Source organism: Lepidochelys kempii, chromosome 2 (genome assembly GCF_965140265.1).
Source record: "Lepidochelys kempii isolate rLepKem1 chromosome 2, rLepKem1.hap2, whole genome shotgun sequence".
Lineage (NCBI taxonomy): Eukaryota > Metazoa > Chordata > Testudines > Cheloniidae > Lepidochelys > Lepidochelys kempii.
Window position 1 is genome coordinate 106181080 of NC_133257.1, and position 19719 is coordinate 106200798.

The 19719-nt window shown below is 43.0% G+C and overlaps 1 protein-coding gene across 9 annotated transcripts in view; it reads left to right on the forward strand.

Moving 5' to 3' along the window:
* The first annotated feature begins 1432 nt into the window (after positions 1–1432).
* Positions 1433–19719, forward strand: part of KIAA0319 (KIAA0319 ortholog) — an 83898-nt gene continuing 65611 nt past the window's right edge. For 3 of the 9 annotated variants that reach the window (XM_073331865.1, XM_073331867.1, XM_073331870.1), the window contains exon 1: positions 1436–1939. In XM_073331865.1, the coding sequence (XP_073187966.1) occupies positions 1870–1939 (70 nt within the window). In that variant the 5' untranslated portion in view covers positions 1436–1869. Of the gene's footprint in view, positions 1940–18137; positions 18294–18458; positions 18624–19719 lie in introns of those variants that run through there. The other 6 variants (XM_073331872.1, XM_073331874.1, XM_073331866.1 and 3 more) reach the window with 4 other exon arrangements.

Below are 19719 nucleotides of genomic sequence, written 5' to 3' on the forward strand. Positions count from 1 at the left end.
CACGTTCATTATTGGACAGTGAAATAACTAATACTGTGTTAAGATTGAGATTTTACATGTACAAAACAGGGATTTCACATGGGGACCCATTCCCCCTTTCCCTCCCACTGTAGTTTCAGTTACCAGACAGAGCCACTGATTTGCCCCTCCCCTACCTGCCTAGGATGCTTTCTGCCCCTTCCCCTGAAAAACCTATCTTCCCTGGACCTGTCAAAGGGCAGCAGGAGAGGAAGGCAATGTCCTCTTGTAGTTGTTGCTACACTAAGCAAACTGTGGGAACCCCTGGGGATTCCTGACAACTATGTTCTAGTTATCCCCTCCCTGGGCATAAGTGTAGTGTAGCAGTGCATTGCGGGAGGGAGAGAGTGTGTGTATAGGAACAAGGGGAGGTCAGGCCTTTTTCTCGTCCGCCTACTCCCCAAAAAATCCTGGGCATGGAGGAAGACATTGTTCTGCCTGGCTGACACTAGCAGAAGATACAATGTGGAGGAACACAGCCACTAACCCCTCTCCCACTTCCTTCCCAGACCCTGAAGACCCAGGGAGGAGGCCTCCCTGTTCTCCTTGAAGGCAGCAGTGGTAAAGAGGTATTGCTAGGGCTGCTGTGGGGAAAGAGGATGTAGAACTAAGGGTCCCCCTGAGCTTTGAGTCCCTTGTATTTAAGCTTCCCAGCAAACCAACAGTGTTCATTCCACTTCCACTTCTCCATGAACTGAAATCTGCAGGGTTGACACCCCTCTACTCACACCACCCCTGGGATTGTGGACCTGATCCCAGCTTGCAGATGGGGCATAATCACCATGACAGTTTCCCTTCCTTTCACCCCATACTGGCTTTGATGGTTGTCTGCTGCAGACTGAGCTCTGTTGCTTGCAAGCACCTTTTAAAAGCCATCTTTGTCACACCGACACTTCCATTTTGTGTCTTTCAGATAGAGCAGGGGACTGGGAAACCAGACTTCTGGGTACTACTCCCAGCTTTGCCTTGGTCATGCCATAGCACTGCCCTGTGCCTCAGTGTCCCCATCTGTAAAATGGGAAGAACAATAATAGTTGTTCACTTTTGAAAGGGGGTTGAGCTCCCTGGAGGAAAAGTGCAACCTGACTGTTAGCCTAAGTGCAGTTTTAAGCAGAGGTGCCTCTGAATCAATATCCCAGCAGGTCTGAAGACCCAGGACTTTGAGGGATTTATAGCTGCCCTCTTTCTCTTGGGTGGGACCAACTCCCCACCTTTGAGGAGCTGGGAATCTGCATCCATATCTGCTGCTTATTACCGACATTATTTTTAAACATCTGCTTTAATGCGTGAAACACCCTTCTTCCGCCCCCGCCCAGAGACCCTCCCCCTTCCCGCCCCTCCGCTTCTTGCACCGTGGACCCAGCCACCCACCCACCCAAACCGTGCCCCACGGCTAGACGCCCACCCGCTCTTTGCAGAGGTCGGGCTGGGCGGGAGCGTGACACGCTGCTGCGCGAGCCCGGGACAGGTTCCATCTTCTGCTCCCAGCGCCCCGCCTGCCCTGCTCTGGGCTCCCGGCAAAGGCTGGGCTGACTGCGCGACCTCCAGCGCGCGCCCCCGCCCCGCAGCCGGCTGCCCGGCGCGGGGCTGGGATAAAGCGCTAGGGGGCGTCCCCGGGCGGTGCTGCTGCGTTAGCATCAGCAGCTGCTGGAAGGAGAACGCAGGAACAGCCCTTGCTGTCTCGCTCCGGCTCCTGCAGCCGCCGCGCTGGGGATCCGGGCAGCAGCAGCAGCTCCCGGATTCAGCCGCAGGAAGAAGACATTGGGCATCTTGGCCTGGTGCCTTGCTACCGCTGCCCCCCTCCCGCTCCAGCGCACACGCCTCTCCTCCCGCTTGGCTTCCGTTCCATGGATGGGGCAGCGAAGGATGCTGCCAGGCCCTGGGGAAGCGACAGCAGCAGCATCTCCATCAGCAGTCTCAGGTACGGTCGTCATGCCTGCCCCGCTAGCCTATAGGTGCTGGAGAGCGAGTTAACCCTGTATGCAACGCATGCCTCGCAGATGGCTATGTTATAGATACAACAAAGGATGCTGTAGATGCTAGCACTTGTTTGAGCTTGGGAGCGGGTGCGTTCAGTGTTGTTTGGGTCTGCGTTGGTGCTGTGCAATAAGTACCGCGTGCTGCACAAGCTAATTGTTGCATAGATCGGTTATTTATTTGAAAGGGTTAGGAAACTATGGAATTTCCCATCCCCATCCCCCTCTGGCTGTAAACATTCAATAACTTCCCAGCCAGAGAATGGATGTTCTCCCCTGCTCTATATATTGCCTGGAAATGTGCATTACTTGTTAAATAGATTATGACAACCAGTCTACACTGATTGAGAGCTTTAAGTGATTTTATGGTCTTGCACCCTCCAAGAATTTCACAAATATGTTACTGGTCTAGATCTTGAACACCAAGACTAATTGGCTGCACTTGTGCATCTCACAGCATCAAGGAAGGAAGGAAGGAAGGAAGGAAATATATGCTCTTTAGCAAATATGTTTTCACTCTCTGCTCTTAGGAAAATACCTCCCCCCTCTTGCTGAATTAGCACAGAGCAATGTAATGCCTATGTGTAAAGAAATACTGGACAAAGTGGTTTTATTATATGACTGTGAGGGTCATTTGAAAAAATAAAGGAAATGCTATAGCAATTGCTCAGTGTTAGTAATGTTTTATTTCCATAATGTATGTGGCAAATGTGTACCACCTGTTGGACTAGGAAGAAAAACAGTTAATATGGATTCACTGCTGTAGTGAGGGCATTTCTTTTCAATTTCCACTTAGGTTAAAAAGGGTCAAAAATGGAAAAGTCTCTTCCAAATGTTGTTTTGGAAGTATGCAGATGTGATGGAGCTGAGAAATCTCAGTATTGCAAATGTTACAGTTACAGAGCCTATGGAAATTAGTAATTTGCTACTGAAGTGCATGCTTTTGTTGTAAACATGTATTTACCTTATGGTGAGCACTTATATATTTGCTAAGTGCAAAGTTTTATCCCATTGCAATCTAAGGAAAAATCATTATCGATAATTCCATTCCTAGCAGAGTTTGGGTGCTGTGTAAATACTAAGTGCTTTACAAACACAGAAAACATTTTTCTGCCCCAAAGAGCGTACAGTCTAAATCAACAACCTATAGATGAAAAGGTGAGTTGGAAATTAAATGCAACATAAGCCTATTTTTCTTCTTCTCCCAATCCATGTGTGTGTGCATTACTTATATTACAGTAGTGCTGACCAAGTCTCTTCTACTAGATGCCGCACAAACACACATCTATCTATCTATCTATCTAGATAAAGTCCCTGTCCCTGTCCTGAAGAATTTACAATCCAAGCCATTTATGGATTAAGCTCTCCAGGACAGGGACTGTGTCCTATCTCTGTTTGTACAGCATCTAGCACAAGAGGCCTGACCCTGAGCAGCATAACTGTAATCTGTATAATAAAAATCCAGGATTGTTACTCTGTGTGTCACTCTGGAGCCTATGATGTCTGTACAGTCAGCGTGAAGTGATGGAAACAACTACAAGCGCGGCTGAGAGCAGCTTTTGTTCAGAGCATCACCAGACTGAACCATCACTCTGATTCACTATCATTTACTGTCCAACTTTTAAGTTCTCAGCCATTTTGATTTTATGAATTACCCCTGTGCGTTTTTCAGCTACAGTAAGGCATGTATCTATGCGTGCCCAGAATCCTAGACTATTGTCTTTGATATCAGAGGTAATTTAACCAATCACAAGTGTTATTCTACAGCTAATTTACATGCAACCATTTCATTGGTTGTATGAGAGGCTGCCCGGATGATGGATAACCTGGCCCAGCTGCCACACCCATGTGCCCAAATGCCACCTACACAAATCTCCCAGCACAACCCCCCCGACACATATCAACACAGCCAGCAGACACAATAACCCCAAAGCCTAAAAGGTCTATAGAGTCAGTGTTAATCAATGGAAGTAGCTACAAGCATAGAGGACAACTCGTTTTGTTTAGAATATTGCTGTGATTCAGTCATCACTGAGATCAATGGTCTGTTACTGTCCAGTTTTAAGTTCTCAGCCATTTTTGGCTTTTTTACACACAACTTTATGAATTACACCTGTGCAACAGCATAGGCTTTCAGCTACTAGCACAAATATATATATAGTAGCACAAATATATTCCTCTTGGTTGCATAATGCCCATTCATTTTTATTAGCTTTTTCATTTGTGGGGTTGACTATTCAAGTGGATGTTCCATAATTTTTGACTTGCCTCAGGACAACTGTAATCTCTTATTAACCTTGTACCACAGTCATCTTTCATACTCAATATTCCCTGTAAAAAGGGAAAGATTAATTTAGTATCTTAGACAATGTGTGCAGAGCTACACACCTCACAAAGGATGGGAGATGGGGCAAATTGTGTGAAAGGGGTGGTGTAAGTGAGAGGAATAGAGTATACACACAACGCCCTGGGGTGATGTGCTATCCCTGAGAGCAAAGGAAAGGACGACATAGTAAGGCCCTAATTCTACACCATTAAAGTCAATGGGAGCTTTGCCACAGACTTCAGTGAGTGTAGGATCAATCCTACAAGGGTTATGACCTAAGGAACAAGGGTGTATTCTCGAAAGCGCCCTGGCAGTTTATCCTTCCCCACCCTCCCCCAACAATGAGTGTTGGACACGCAAGCAGTGAATAAAGCAACAGCCACTGGATGCCCTAATTTCCACAGGGAAAATGCCTGGATGCAATTCTGTCTTATCACTGTTGGTTGTGTGTGATTCCCTAATCAACTGTGTGGGATCCATGTCTACTGGTGACTTTATCAGTGCTACTTTGTGTGTCTTAATATTGCTATGTATCCAGTGGAGCTCTCATAGAATCATAGAATCATAGAATATCAGGGTTGGAAGGGACCCCAGAAGGTCATCTAGTCCAACCCCCTGCTCGAAGCAGGACCAATTCCCAGTTAAATCATCCCAGCCAGGGCTTTGTCAAGCCTGACCTTAAAAACCTCTAAGGAAGGAGATTCTACCACCTCCCTAGGTAACGCATTCCAGTGTTTCACCACCCTCTTAGTGAAAAAGTTTTTCCTAATATCCAATCTAAACCTCCCCCACTGCAACTTGATATCATGCATGGCCTCTCTCATCACGGGAGAGAAGCTATCTATTTGGATAATGTGGCAGGCACAGCTGTTGGTTATGCTGGGCATTGCTAATGGTTCCATTGCATGTTTGCTGCCTGAGCATTGCTTATAGAATGTTATTTTCTGAAGGTATGTAACTTTACATGGTGTGGTGTGGTTGATTGTTTTGGTATTGTTACTACATGTCTGTCCTTATTAGGATCATAAGGATTGCCGTACTGGATCAGGACAACAGTCCAATATCCTGTGTCCTACAGTGTTCAGTACCAAATGCTTTAGAGGAAGGTATAAAGCCCCCATAATAGACAATATGTCTATGCAAAAAGTTCCTTCTTCAACTGAGGCAGTTTGTGGTTGACTTACTCCTTGATAATTTGTTTCCTTATCTATTTTTATGGCATATATTCCTGTTATTTTTACAAATGTCTAATCCCCTTCTGAACACAAGTAAACTCTTTGCCCCAATTATATAAAGTAGCGGTGAGTTCCACAGGTTAATTGTGTTTTGAGTTTTAAAAAAAGTTCCTTTTTTAATTACTGCCAAGGGCGCACCCAGCTCTGGTTATGGTGCTGTGTGATTTGTACCTGTGGATAGTTCTTCCTTTAGCTTCATTGTCTTCAGATAAACACTTTTGTTAATCCTGCATGCCTGTGGCTATTTATGATATGACTGTTGTTTTTGCTTCAGTTGATTGACTGTATGGATCAACTGCTTCCTTGCCTAACCTCTGAACACCCACATATTCTCCATTTTGCCCCTCAGAATGCTGTTGTATATGCATCTCCTTCTGCCATGCAGCACCAGTGCCAGTGGAATCAAATTCATCTTCAGTTCATTCTACAGCACCTCCCGAAACCCACTGGTATTTTACCACCTCTCTGAGGCCACTCCTGGAACTGCTTATTACCTACATGTGGGCACATCTTCTTTTGCCATGCTGTGTTGCTTATTGGTAGGGGCTGGTGCTTTATGTGTGGCCTGTCAATCAAGCCCTTTTCACCATGGATATCTTCATGTCCTCTGTCTTATCCACTTGACCACGTTTATTATAGTTTTGCAGCCTTTTTAGTTTTGCAGCCTGCAAAATGTCCTAGGACCAGTAGGCTCCATGCCAATTGCCCACCACTCTATTAACTGCACATGATGTGATTTACTCTTTCAGGCAATCTGATCATGGAGCACGTTGCATATAACATTTTCCATACTAAAAGAAAAGGAGTATTTGTGGCACCTTAGAGACTAATAAATTTATTTGAGCATAAGCTTTCGTGAGCTGAGCATAAGCTTTCGTGAGCTACAGCCCACTTCATTGGATGCATCCAATGAAGTGAGCTGTAACTCACGAAAGCTTATTCTCAAATAAATTTGTTAGTCTCTAAGGTGCCACAAGTACTCCGATGAAGTGGGCTGTAGCTCACAAAAGCTTATGCTCAAATGAATTTGTTAGTCTCTAAGGTGCCACAAGTACTCCTTTTCTTTTTTCGAATACAGACTAGCATGGCTGCTACTCTGAAACTTGTCATTTTCCACACTGTGTTTCATGTTCCAGATTTGGGATGATGGGGAATACTGTCCATCTTAGCTTTGAAAAACTGTCAGAAGATTTACTACCATAGGCATGAGATATACTTCTCTAGCCTTTACCAGGATAACTGGCGATAATGAATATCATAGTGATATTTTACTTGCTTATAACAAAGAGAAACAAAACATACTTGCCCTGGTTGAGTGGGCAAATAAACTTTTTTGCCAAGGTAGTGTATCTAATCTCTCTCCCTCTGTCCATACACAAACTCAGACTCAGAGCTCGAAAGGTATGTGTGAAATCCCACTGAGACAGGAGTCATGTCTAAAAGCAGCTGCAAGGAACTATGGATAGAATAAGTATACACGTCTAAGTTACAGGATTTTGTTTTTGCTGACAGTGCCCTGCAATATCTAAGCAGTCCTGTACTGAGTCTTTTCTCCTCCAGATCATTTGACTCAATCTCCATCATTAGCTAGATCAGGGGTGGGCAAACTTTTTGTCCTGAGGGCCACATCTGGGTATGGAAATTGTATGGCGGGCCCTGAATGCTCACAAAATCAGGGGTAAGGGTGTGGGAGGGGGTGAGGGCTCCTGCTGGGGGTGTGGGCTTTGGGGTGGGGCCAGAAATGAGGAGTTCAGGGTACAGGAGGGGGCTCCAGGCTGAGGCAGGGGTTTTGGGGTATGGGGGGATGAGGGCTTCAACAAGGGGTCTGGGCTGTGGGGTGGGGCTGGGGATGAGGGGTTTAGGGGTACAGGAGGTGGATCTAAGCAGGGATCAAGGGGTTCTGAGGGTGGGAGGAGGATCAGGGCTGGGGCAGAGGGTTGGGGGGCAGGAGGGGCAGGGGTGCAGGCTCTGGGCAGCATTTACTTCAAGCATCTCCCAGAAGCAGCGACATGTCCCCACCAGCTCCTATGCAGAGGCACGGCCAGGGGGCTCTGTGTGCTGCCCTGTCCACAGGCACCGCCCCCTACAGCTCCCATTGGCTGGGAACCATGGCCAATGGGAGCTGCAGGGGCGGGGCTTGGGGTGGGGGTAGCATGCAGAGCCCCCTGGCTGCCCTTTTGTGTAGGAGCTGGAGTGGGGACATACCGGCTGCTTCCCGGGAGCCACGGCATGTGCACAGCGGGTCAAGCCCCTGACCCTGCTCCCCAGCTGGAACGCAGGAACGGGGCAAACCTCTGACCCTGCTCCCCGGCGGGAGCTTCAGGGCCAAATTAAAAGGTCTGATGGGCCGGATATGGCCCGTGGGCCATAGTTTGCCCACCGCTGGGATAGATGGTCCATATTTTTAGCATCAAATATAATTAATCAGCTATGCGGGCAATAGGACGTAATCTAAACTTAGTCACATGAGCCTGTCTCAGCTAATCACACTGTGACTGGCCATTGAAGGCGATAATAAATATGTATATTTAAGTACTTACGTAACTTCAGAGTCTGTATTTTACAACATGAATCCTTCAGTGCACTCCCTTAATATAAAAATATCAATTCCCTAAAATTAGGAGTATTCATTAGTTGACAGGTGCATATGGCCTTGAATACCAAAAAGCGACTTCTCATATTTGTTGAGCAAGCTATATGTTGTCTGACATGTACTCAAATAATGAAAATGACATAAAACATCTTATGTTCATAAAAAGGGTAACCTCACTGTTATATTTAAAATGAGGTAATTGCCAGAAAACTTCTGCAGTAAAACTGAAATTTTAATGAGAAGTGTTTCATATGTAAACCACATCAATGTGTGTAGTATTATTGCCAATACAATTTTAAAGTAAAAGCCAGAATTTTCTCAACTTGCTGACACTGCAGACTGAACCAGAAAATAGAGCTGTTTGCTTTTTGGTTTTGTGATCACTATCTCTCTGGCTAAAATGTTTTAAAGTGTGTGATTTTTAGATGCCTCAATTTTGGGGCACTCGCCCTCTGATTTTCTGGGTGCTCAGCGCTTCTGAAAATCAGGGTCTAGGAGTCTCAAATGGGGTGCTCACAAACTCAGGCATCCAAAATCGGTGACCACTTTTGAACATTTTGGCCTTGACAGGTAATGAAGTGTCAGTCAAAAAGTAAGTTGCAGATAAGTAGTTGATTGGTATGATGCTTCCTCAGTGTGCCCAGTACTGTGAGTGACCTTATCACCTGCCTTTGGTGAGAGGAAGTTTTGCTTGGGCTGAACTGGGTGTGAGCTCCCTGATACCACCAATCAGTTAGCTTGCACCCTAACAGTCTCCTCAGGGCTCTGCCAGACCTTACTTTACCTTGCTGGTTAACAATAGGTGCACCCCAATCCTCAAATCCCTACATGCTCTGTCTGGACACTCACAGAAATTACCAGGTAAGCTGTCCCCAGAGGAATAGTGAACACACCAGCTTCTATTATTCAAATGAGGATCAGCTCCAATATAACAACACAGCACTGAGATATATTTATAGTGAAAACAATCATCAGTTTTCAGAGTAACAGCCGTGTTAGTCTGTATTCGCAAAAAGAAAAGGAGGACTTGTGGCACCTTAGAGACTAACCAATTTATTAGAGCATAAGCCTTCGTGAGCTACAGCTCACTTCTTCAGATGCATATCGTGGAAACTGCAGCAGGCTTTATATATACACAGAGAATATGAAACAATACCTATTCCCACCCCACTGTCCTGCTGGTAATAGCTTATCTAAAGTGATTTCCAGCACAAATCCAGGTTTTCTCACCCTCCACCCCCCCACACAAATTCACTCTCCTGCTGGTGATAGCCCATCCAAAGTGATAACTTTTTACACAATGTGCATGACAATTAAGCTGGGCTTAAATCATCAGTTTATTATCAAAGGTTAAGATTTGAGAGATAGTGAGTAAGGATAGAAATGGAAACAGAAATGATTACATATAAAACAAAAAGTATAACACTGTTCCTAGAGTCTAAACTTAACATTAACAGAATAAACCTTTGTCTGAAGTAGTTTCTGTCACCTAAAGCAATCTCCCAGCGTCTCCAACCAACATGGCTGGGGATCCCCCTTTCATGAATGCAGAAAACGCTGTTCTCTTTGTTTCCCCAGTGAAGGATCAAGATGTGTTCTTTTGCATTCTCCTTATATCCCCCACAGTTCATTGTTTTGTCCCCAGAGTCAGGATGGTTTATTTGTCGGTGTGCTGACTCCATGATGCCTTCACATCCTCATGTTAACGTTGTGCAAACAGTCTTCCCATTGTGTTGGCTTACAATGCCTATTTTACATATGACCCGAGGCACACAGGTGAATATACATCCTTAGTCTGGTCAAAACCTGCTTGACATCCCTGCTTTGATTCAGACTTTAAAACACATGTTCCGGTGTGTATATATACACAACTCCTTAAATAACATCCATCCATACATCTCATAACAATTAGGATTAGTATGATAATGTAAGTTTTTATTAGAGACTTTTCTTGACCCTCTTTGGATAAGTATTTTGAAAACAATGTGTTAGATGTGGTGAGTTTGTAAGGCCTGTCAATAGTTACTGTTACAGATCAGTGAACCCTTTGCCAATTAGCATTGAGGTGTTCTTTAGGTCATAATTAGACATTATATAACAGTATTGCCAGCCCTAAGTGTTCAAATGAGTCGGGCTCCAAAAATCATGACATTAGCTTAAAAATTATAGGTGAAATCCTGTCCTGTTGAAGTTGAATGGGACCAGGATTTCATCCCCTGATTTTATTTTTAAAAGATACTAAGTATTGGGTTCTTTTTATTTGCCTTCTAGATTTTGAGTCTTTAGGGGGTGTGTTTTCAAACTTTTCTCCGCAACCATGAGGACTAGAAACTTTCTTTTTCTTTTTTTCTTTCTTTTTTTAATGAAGGCTAAGATTCTCACATGATCTCTTGACTTTAGGACTTTAAGAAAAATAGCAAAAATCATGAGACTCGTAATCAAATCATGAGAGTTGGCATAATTGAGTAACTTGTTTTTATTTTTAAGATCTTAAAACTTGATTGTAAAAATATGATCTTCGCTGCAACTTAGTCTATGTCCCTAAGAGTGAAGTTTTGTTTGCATTTAATAAAAAACCATGTAAACCATTTTGACAATATAAAAGCACACCAAAAGAAGTGCAAAAATAATCTAAACTAATCTGATCAGAGGTAGTGTTTATATATATATATATATATATATATATACACACACACACACTAATCAAATACATATATTAAAACACTATTAAAATTAATAATCTGAGCTAATCTGATCAGAGGTAGTATTTTAATATATAATATATGCAATATATGAATATATTATATATATTTTATATATCTATTAAAACACAACTTAATTCAGATTTTTATATATATATAAATGTGAATTATATAAACATATAATATATGTTTTCTCTTTATTTCAGTGCTCATGAAAGGTATCAGTCTTGGAGACTGATACTTTCTGTTCATGCACAGGATGGGAAGCAGCAGTGCAAACTTCCCTTGCCCTGTCCCATCAATGTGTCCCAATCTGACCTGCAAGACCTCTGATATGAAAGGTAGTTCACTCTCCACCCTCATTCAGACTTTGGCCTCGAAGATGAGGGAGGCAGCCAGTTGTGGCGATTGCTTTTTATGATGAGGACACATCCACTAGGAATTGGACTGAGACCATGTCCATACAGCCTCATCACAGAGGCCACTGATCAGCCATCAGACAGTCGTGGCTTTCAGCACTGCAAATATGAGCTGCATTCATACCAAGATCTTTGAAGCTGTCTGTCCCATTAGCAATCCCTTGAAACCTGTTTTTTTCTCTTTAGTTTGATATTGACAACTGTATTCCCCTTCATAATGGATGTTCAGCAATGATACAGAGAACTAATAGGAAATACCATTTTCATATAAAAATCAAGAATGTGTGGAAACCAAAAGATCTGTTGATTACAGTCCCAGCTGATCACAACAATCCATCAGTTTTTGTCCTCAGGTGCCTCCCTTCTAAGATTAGGATTAATGCCAAGTGAGGATTCAAAGTCCTGAGATGTTTGGCATCTTTGAGTCTTTATTGATGCATTTATTGAGTTCAGCTCATATTTACCACATTGCATGAAGTACTCTGGCATGTGCATACCCTAAGTGCTATGCAAATGATATCTGTATTGCAATTTAAGTGGCAGCAATCCTGAATGATTTTGACTTGTTTCCAGTCACTATATGTGTCACAGTGTGGTGTAAATTCTGACACTGATAATGGCACTTTAATTTTTCATTAGGGCAATTACACCGTTCATTGATTTTTTTTTATTTTATTTTTTTAATTGTAAACTGCTCATGGTACTGTGTAACCTTTTTAAGTGTCTCATTGTTAGGAATTCCTTTGCTGTTCGCTGTATCTGCCCAGGAATCATAACGAAGTCATTTGTTATTCAGGTAGCTATCATATCTGCTTAAGTATTGTACAGTAAAATGACCCTTTAAATGAATCATTACTTTTCTGCTTTAGCTGTGTTACTTGCATTGGATAGCAGTGATGAGTGTTTGGGCATATCACACAGACAAGTGACCCTTCAGTACAACGTAATAGGGTATTTTTAACTGGGTAGGGTGTTTTTTTTCCCCACATAATTATTTTTTGTAGGAGTTCTGAATTTGACTGACAAAATTGACTGGAATTAGGCTATAACAACCTACAGCAGTTACTAAACAAGGCATACAGAACTCCATACAAATTGAACAGAGAAAGGATCAGAATCACAGATATGTACTGGAGTTGTAATAAAGAAGGTTTTGTCTATAACCCATTTTCAAAACTGGGTGCCTACTGTTAGGCATCTACATAAGGGAGCTCATTTGCACAGGTTTTGAGCACCAGTAAATCTCACTGTCTTCAACAGCAGTTGTGGATAGTTTGAACATTAGCTCCTTTATTTAGATGCTTAATATTAGACACCTAAGTTTGGAAATGTTTACCACTGTTACACCATCCTTTGGCATTAGAATTATGCCTGCTTGTTCCCCAGATAGTTTCCTTGTGATACTAGTGGTGAGTGCTGCTGTCGTGTTTTTTCTTCTCTTCTGTGTTAGTCAGAGATGCCAGGGGTTACTGTAATGGTGCAATTGGTGGAGCAGTTCTACTTGGGGTAACCCTTTTTTTTGAAGGATTGTTTAATGCTGTATTTAATGGAAAGATTCAGTTTGAAATTGTTTTTTGTTAAAAAAATCAGGACAGTCTAATAAGTAGGAGGTTTCATTTACTGTATCTTCCTGTTTTGGAGAAGGGACATCATCAACATGAAATCTGGCTAGTTTAAAAAAAAGAGAAGAGTTTAAGATATTACTTCTACCTGTTCTTCTTCTGGCAGCATAACCCAAAGAATGCAGGGTTCCTGGCAGTCGAAAATCCTCCCTGAGGTGATGTTTACTCCTGGGGGAATTCTGCATCACTGCATGTGCACAGAATTCATGTCCTCTGCAGATTTCTTTGCTTCCCCACAGAAAAATGACTTCTGACGGGGAAGCAAAGGGAAGCTGCAAGAGTGGTCATGCAGCGCAGGCAGGTCCGTTTGGGCACCTGGGGCAGCCAGTAGAGATGTAAATTACTGCTGGGGGAACAGGGGGCTGGGCAGTCATGCGTTTGAGAGAGACACTGTCCCTCTCGCTTGCTACTGCGGTACACTTGGTGTGGAGGGGCAGGGCTTTGGGGTGTTTCTGAGGAGGTAGGCGTGGGGCAGGCTCTGTCCCCTTAGGCAGAGCAGAATGTAGCAGTTTGCCTGCTTAGTGAATTGTTCCCAGTGTCTTTGTGAATTCCCACCAGGAGTATAAAATAGGCTCCTTTACATTGGCAGAGTGGTGTAAAGGACAGAATGGCCTTATAAATGCTTATGGTGCTTTAGTGATTAGAACCTGTCTAAATTTTTGGACTGAAAAAAATTCCTATCAAAATGTGCACCATGAACTGTTTGCTACTGACCTTTCTGGAGATGTAGCCAATATAAATTGTGAGTTTGATTGCCCAGCCCTTGTTTGCTCTTCACTTGCCTATGATGTAACCCTGAGCATATGGCTGCATATCTTTGTTGACTAATAACTAGAAATAAAGGGTCAAACCTAGCTGCATTACTATTAGGCAAGAAGGTTTGGGGATTTTCGTCAGTACTCCCCACTTCCATTCTCCATCCATTGGATTATAGTTCAAATAAATTACCAAAATAATAGAAACTAGCATGATTATATTGTGTTGTTTTGACAAATTTTGCAGAATTTTGCAGAATTTTAAAATATTGTCTGCAGAATTTTTAATTTTTTGGCTCAGAATTCCTCCAGGAGTAAAGTTGTTGCTAACGAACAAGGTATTCATAGTCCTGTCATTACACTGGTGGTCAGTCTGCAGTTCTCCAGAGCTGCTCTGTGACTATCCTAACCACACACTCTTTCCAGTCTTTGATTATTTTACCTTGAAGGTGAAATGTTCTCACAGCTGATGCAAGTACCATCAGTACCAACAGTGAGCTACATTTGAAGATTCTGAGCTTTCCTGTATGGGCCTGACTGAGTCCAGTGGGAGCTTTGTCACTAATGTCAATGAGAGGAAGATACAGCCTGGATATGCTGCCTTATGCTATACTCACCACTCTGCAGACCAAGGATTTAGATGTAGTCCCTGATCTAGGGAATCCAGTCTGTACAATTTTTTATTGTTCTAACCCTGGGGTAACTTTTATGTGCAGGGAATGTGTTACTGCTTGGCTGGTCCCTTTCTCTCTCTAACAGGGAAAATGATTTTAGTCTATGTTAAAACCCAGGAGGATTGAAATACAGAGAAAGGTTCTGGGGGAAATTGAGTTGTTGTTGTTGTTTTTTGTCCTCTGAACAGTCTGGTGCTGGGGGTCTGCCCCACTGCTGAGCATGTTAAAAATAATGAAGCGGAAATGTTTGTCTCGGGCTGCCAGATACAGAATTCCATTTGGCTCAAGCAAAGCTCAGAAAAAAAAAAGTGGTTTTCAATGTAAGGCAATATATATTTTTACTGTCATATAAACTTGCATATAGTCCATTTTGAGCAGTTCTTCCTCTGAAATGTGAATAAGATTACAGGTCTGACTTAAGCCGATGAAAGCCAAGAAAATTCAAAGTTAATGCCGGCAGCATTATCTTCTCTGTTCACATCATTATGAAAATAAAAAGGCTCAGTGATGTGTGAGTGCAGGATAGAGATTCAGCTATAATACCATATCCCCTGGCTTTGTTGATTTAAACCAGACTTCTCATCCACATCATTTTTTTAAATATATGCATTTATTGATTTATCTACATCAAGGTAAGCAAGCTCTGATGTAGTGTGTCTGATGTCACTTGTATGTAGACAGTGTAATATCATGGGGTGAGGGTACATGGCATTTCTGTGAAAGAAAATAGTTACATTTTAGTGGCACATGTCTGCAGAACTTGCTTAACCTCAGACTCCTTCCCCATGGCTACACCCTGCCTCCCTCTGGAGAGTGTTCATGGGCCCAGTTATTTAGACATTTAAAGTCATTATTATTTTTAAAGAGGTTTTCTATTTTTTTAATGGAGAAAAGGCTGTACTCTTAATATTCGCATTATACACATTTTGGATCTGATATTGCTCCCATTGACATCAAAGGTAGTTTTGCAATTGACTTCAGTGGGAGCAGGCTTTGGCGATTTGTTACATAGAAGGTAAATAAAAATAGTTACCTGTCATCAGAAAAAAGCACTGAGTGAGTCAGGTGTCCTGTACGGTAAAAACAGTCTGTATCATAATGCATATGCAAGTTGGGTGAAATTAAGCTTGTCGCCTTTTTAATGCTTATCTTTGACACCTTACTTTCATACTTACAATGTAGGTTTATAAAAACCTCATTTTCTAGAAAAATACAAATTCTATCGTATAAATAACCCTTGTTCCACAGGCATCATGAGTAGGGTTTGAACCCAAGAGATTCAACAGTGCAAATATATTAATAATTTTTGCTGAAGCAATATCTATATTAGTTGGCATCAGCATCAAACTGTTAACCTCTGTGAACCAGCCACTAAAGGGGGAATATAGTACACTGAAACAAATGGGTTATGTATACAGGAGGAGCTCCATTTTGAAGCCATCTTAGAACTGGCATATTATTTATGAGAGGCAGTGCAGCTAAGTGGCTAAGTCTTGGGTCTTCTGTATTAGAGACCGGAATTCTATTCCCAGTTCTGCCCGATATGACCTTGTGGAACCCTTACTTACTCCTGTTAAATGAAGGAACTGATACTTGCCTCCTTTTGGGGGCAAGGGTATAAGGCCTTGCTTAATAACTCTGTATACTTCACAATCCTTATTATTAATGCCAGTCAGAAGAAGTGAAACTTGACCCTGCGATGTTTTGATTCCCAGCCCAATGCACCTTCCCCTAGGCCAGAGGAGCATATGTGTCCAGTCCATCCTAAAGAGACACATCTGATTTGTGGGACTGCTTCAGGAAATCAGTGAGGGGTGAAGAACATTTTTACTGGCACAGAAAAAGATATCTCTCTAACTCTAGGAACCTATCCCTCTGCCAGATTTCAAGCTTCTGTTTCAAACCAGAGGGATGGGTTCCTAGAGTCAGAGAGATATCTTTTTCTGTGCCAGTAAAAATCCATCCAGAACTGGACAAGTCATAAGCCACAGAAAACTGCCATTTGCGCATGTGCAAAAGAACTTATTAGGAGCTTGATCCTAAAATCTAACATCTGGGCATGATACTTTATTCTTAAGCAGCACCTTTTCCCAAAGGATCTCCAAACACTTACAAGCATTAGTTAATTCTCATAAGACACCTTTCAGCTCCCTGGGTTTTTTTTAAGTTGGAAAAATTGTTAAGGTTGGCAAAACTTCCTGTTTTTCCCTAATCTTATTCTCAAAAACAGCTGAAACATCCCAAAGAAATTAAACCTGAAACAGAGAGCAAACATGGAGAGTTTCAGTCCCAGTAGCTAAAGTTTGACAAAGTTATAAGGAGTTGAACTTTGGGGTTATAATGGGAAATGGTTGGCAACTTTAATAATAGGAGTCACTATCACTAGCTCCTAAAATGTAAAATGGATTTAATAATATTTGCTTAGCTTACAGGTGTCTTATGAGAATTAACTAATGCTTGTAAGTGTTTGGAGATCCTTTGGAAAAAGGTGTTGCTTAAGAACAAAGTATCATTATTTTCCTTCTCAGTTAAGCATACTGAACCAGATTAATTCCTAATGTAACTTCATTGCCCTATGTGGAGCTACACTTGTGTTGAATTTAGTCTATTTGAATAATGACAAAAACCCAAACACCCCAGCTTTGCACGAGCTTTTTCAGTGCTAGATTAAAATAAAGATTTTTTTGTTTAATAGTTGATGCCCAACAAAGGGTGGTCAGAGTGGGAAGAAGAAGTGGATTAATACATTTTCATCCTGTTTCTAGGAATTTCTTTTGGATGGGGAGCTGTAATTGCAAATATCAAAACACTTTTAAGCATAAAGTAGTGTTGTTTTGTGACAGATAGTTGTTCTTTCCTTGGTTTTGTGTCATTTGAATAAATCAGGATAACCGTTTTGATGCTTGGTGCCATGGATTCTCTGTAATAGTGTGTCTCTCAAAAAGAAATTTTATTGCTTGTTTGGTAGAATTAGGCTTAAAAATGTCAAACTGTATTTTAAAATGAGTGTTGGGCTTCTGAAAAATGAATAACCTTCCACAGTTTTGCAGGCAGCTTGCCAAATTTATTGCTTTTCACATTTGGGACTTGAGATTCTCAGCAAAATATTTTTCTACTTTAACCTTGCCCTTCTCCAAAACTGCAGATTGTTTGTAGGGACCCTGGAGAGTCTTCCTTTCCTAATGAATTGATGCTACATGGCTACATGGATTGCATGTGGAGCAGATGAAGTCCATCTGGAATCTGGAGCGGTTTCAATATCTACCCTGTTTAGATCAGCCTGTGTAAAAAAAAAAAACATGTCAAAACAACTCTCTTCTTCCTGTATTTCTCCTTGTTTTGTAGCAGGCCACTCACTTGCCATATAAAAGGCCAAGTTTTAAGGGGCAAATCAGTAACCAGCTCAGTGACTGACTTGTAAGGGAAACAAACTCCAGTCACTCACTGACTATCAAAGGAAACTAGCTGTGATTCTCTGTACTGAAAGGGCTATACTCAAGCGAAAGGTTCAGCTCCCTTCCCTCAGGAGGTAAGCCTCCGTATCCTTTGTATGCATAGTAGATTGTAGCTAAATAGCTGGCTAAATAAAACTTGTTTTTCCTTCTCAAATCGGATGTTGGAATTAGTTCTTCCCCATTAAACCCATATGTTAGTTGCTTAGGATTCCTGGAGGAACTTTGACTGTCCTGAGAAGAAATGTTTTCTTCCTGAAAATCCCAAAGAGGATTTTTTTTTGTTTGCCTTACTTACACAAGAAGTCCCATAAATTAACAGACTTATCTTTGAAGCCTGGAATTTTAATATTGAAGGTGTTTTTTATGGCTCCACAGTGAAGGTTGCATTTCACTTTCCACTTGAGCAGAAATAAACTCCCTTTGTTCAATAAGTGCATAGAGGGGTTACTGGTGCTTTGTAGATACAGGAACCCAAGAGTGTAGGCTATTTCTATACCTTCAAAGCACAAGAGTTACAGGTAAGTAATTTGTTCTTTATCTTCATTTTGCCCAATCTCCTGTTTCATCCATCACACAGACGCTGTGGAAGTAATTGTCAAGCCTACATTTATCCTCTCTGCTTGTGCTGTGACAGTCTAAAATGCTAACGTCTGACCTATTTCTTCCTCTGCTGTCTATTACAGCCCTTCAAGGCTCCTGCTAGGTACTAAACAGTATTAGAGGAAACCTACACTAAGGTCATATATCATCTCCAAACAGCTGGCCAGAAGCCTGGTTGTCACTGCCTGCCCGGTGTAGAATGGCATTTGGGCTCAGCACTCTGTTCTTGTTGCTGTGGGCAATAACAGGTAGGAGTTTACTTCTTGTGTTAATGTCTGAATCATGCACAGCGAATAAAGCAAACATTACCGATTTTTGTAATAAGAATAGGCTGAGGATAGGAGACTGTTACTGTTCCTCACTAAGAAGAGTTCTTGTACATAACTCTATATCTGATAGCCTCTGTATAAAGTCCCCTTTCTGTCGTTCAGAACTGATTTCTGGCCACTACAGATAGGGTGCAAGTGAGGGTGGAGGAAAGGTTCCAAGAAACCCTTCCCTATCTATTCTGGATCAGCCATGATTAGGTACAGGTGCTGGGAGTGCAAAGGGAACGGAGCACTATAAGAGGCATATCTAGGGAGGGGCAGGGCCATATGCACCAGCAGTACCGTGGTAGAGGAAAAGCACTGACTACATCTGTTGTTTAAATGGAGCAGGTCTCACAGGTGCCTATGAAAGGCACAATGTTTTGAAGGATGAATGCTTCCAGGCCTCAGAGCTGAGGCCTGATCAAGCCACTAGTGCGGGGGTGGGCAACTGTTTTGGCCCAAGGGCTACATCAGGGTTGTGAAATAGTATGGAGGGCCAGGTAGGGAAGGCTGTGCCTCCGCAAACAGCCTGGCCCCTGCCCCCTATCCGCCCTCTCCCACTTCCCGTCCCCGACTGCCCCCTCCCAAACCCTGACCCATCCAACCCCCCCCCCCCCCGCTCCTTGTCCCCTGACGGCCCCCTCCCGGGACCCCCGGAACCCCACCCCCTATCCAACCCCCCTGTTCCCCTGACTGCCCCGACCCCTATCCACACTCCCACTCCCTGACAGGCCCCCCTGACCCATCCAACCAACCCCCCCACTCCTTGTCCCCGACCGCCCCCTCCTGGGACCCCCATCCCTAACTGCCCCCCCCCAGGACCTCATCCCCTATCCAACCCCCCCCTCCCCTCGCTGCCTGTCTCCTGACCACATGCCCCCCCTCCCCCCCAACCTCTGTCCCATCCAACCACCTCCTGACTACCTCCCGGGACCTCCTGCCCCTTATCCAACCCCCCACCCCCTTACCATGCCGCTCAGAGCGGCAGGACAGGCTTATTGGAAAGCCTGGGAGGTTGGCAGGCGCAAGCCAT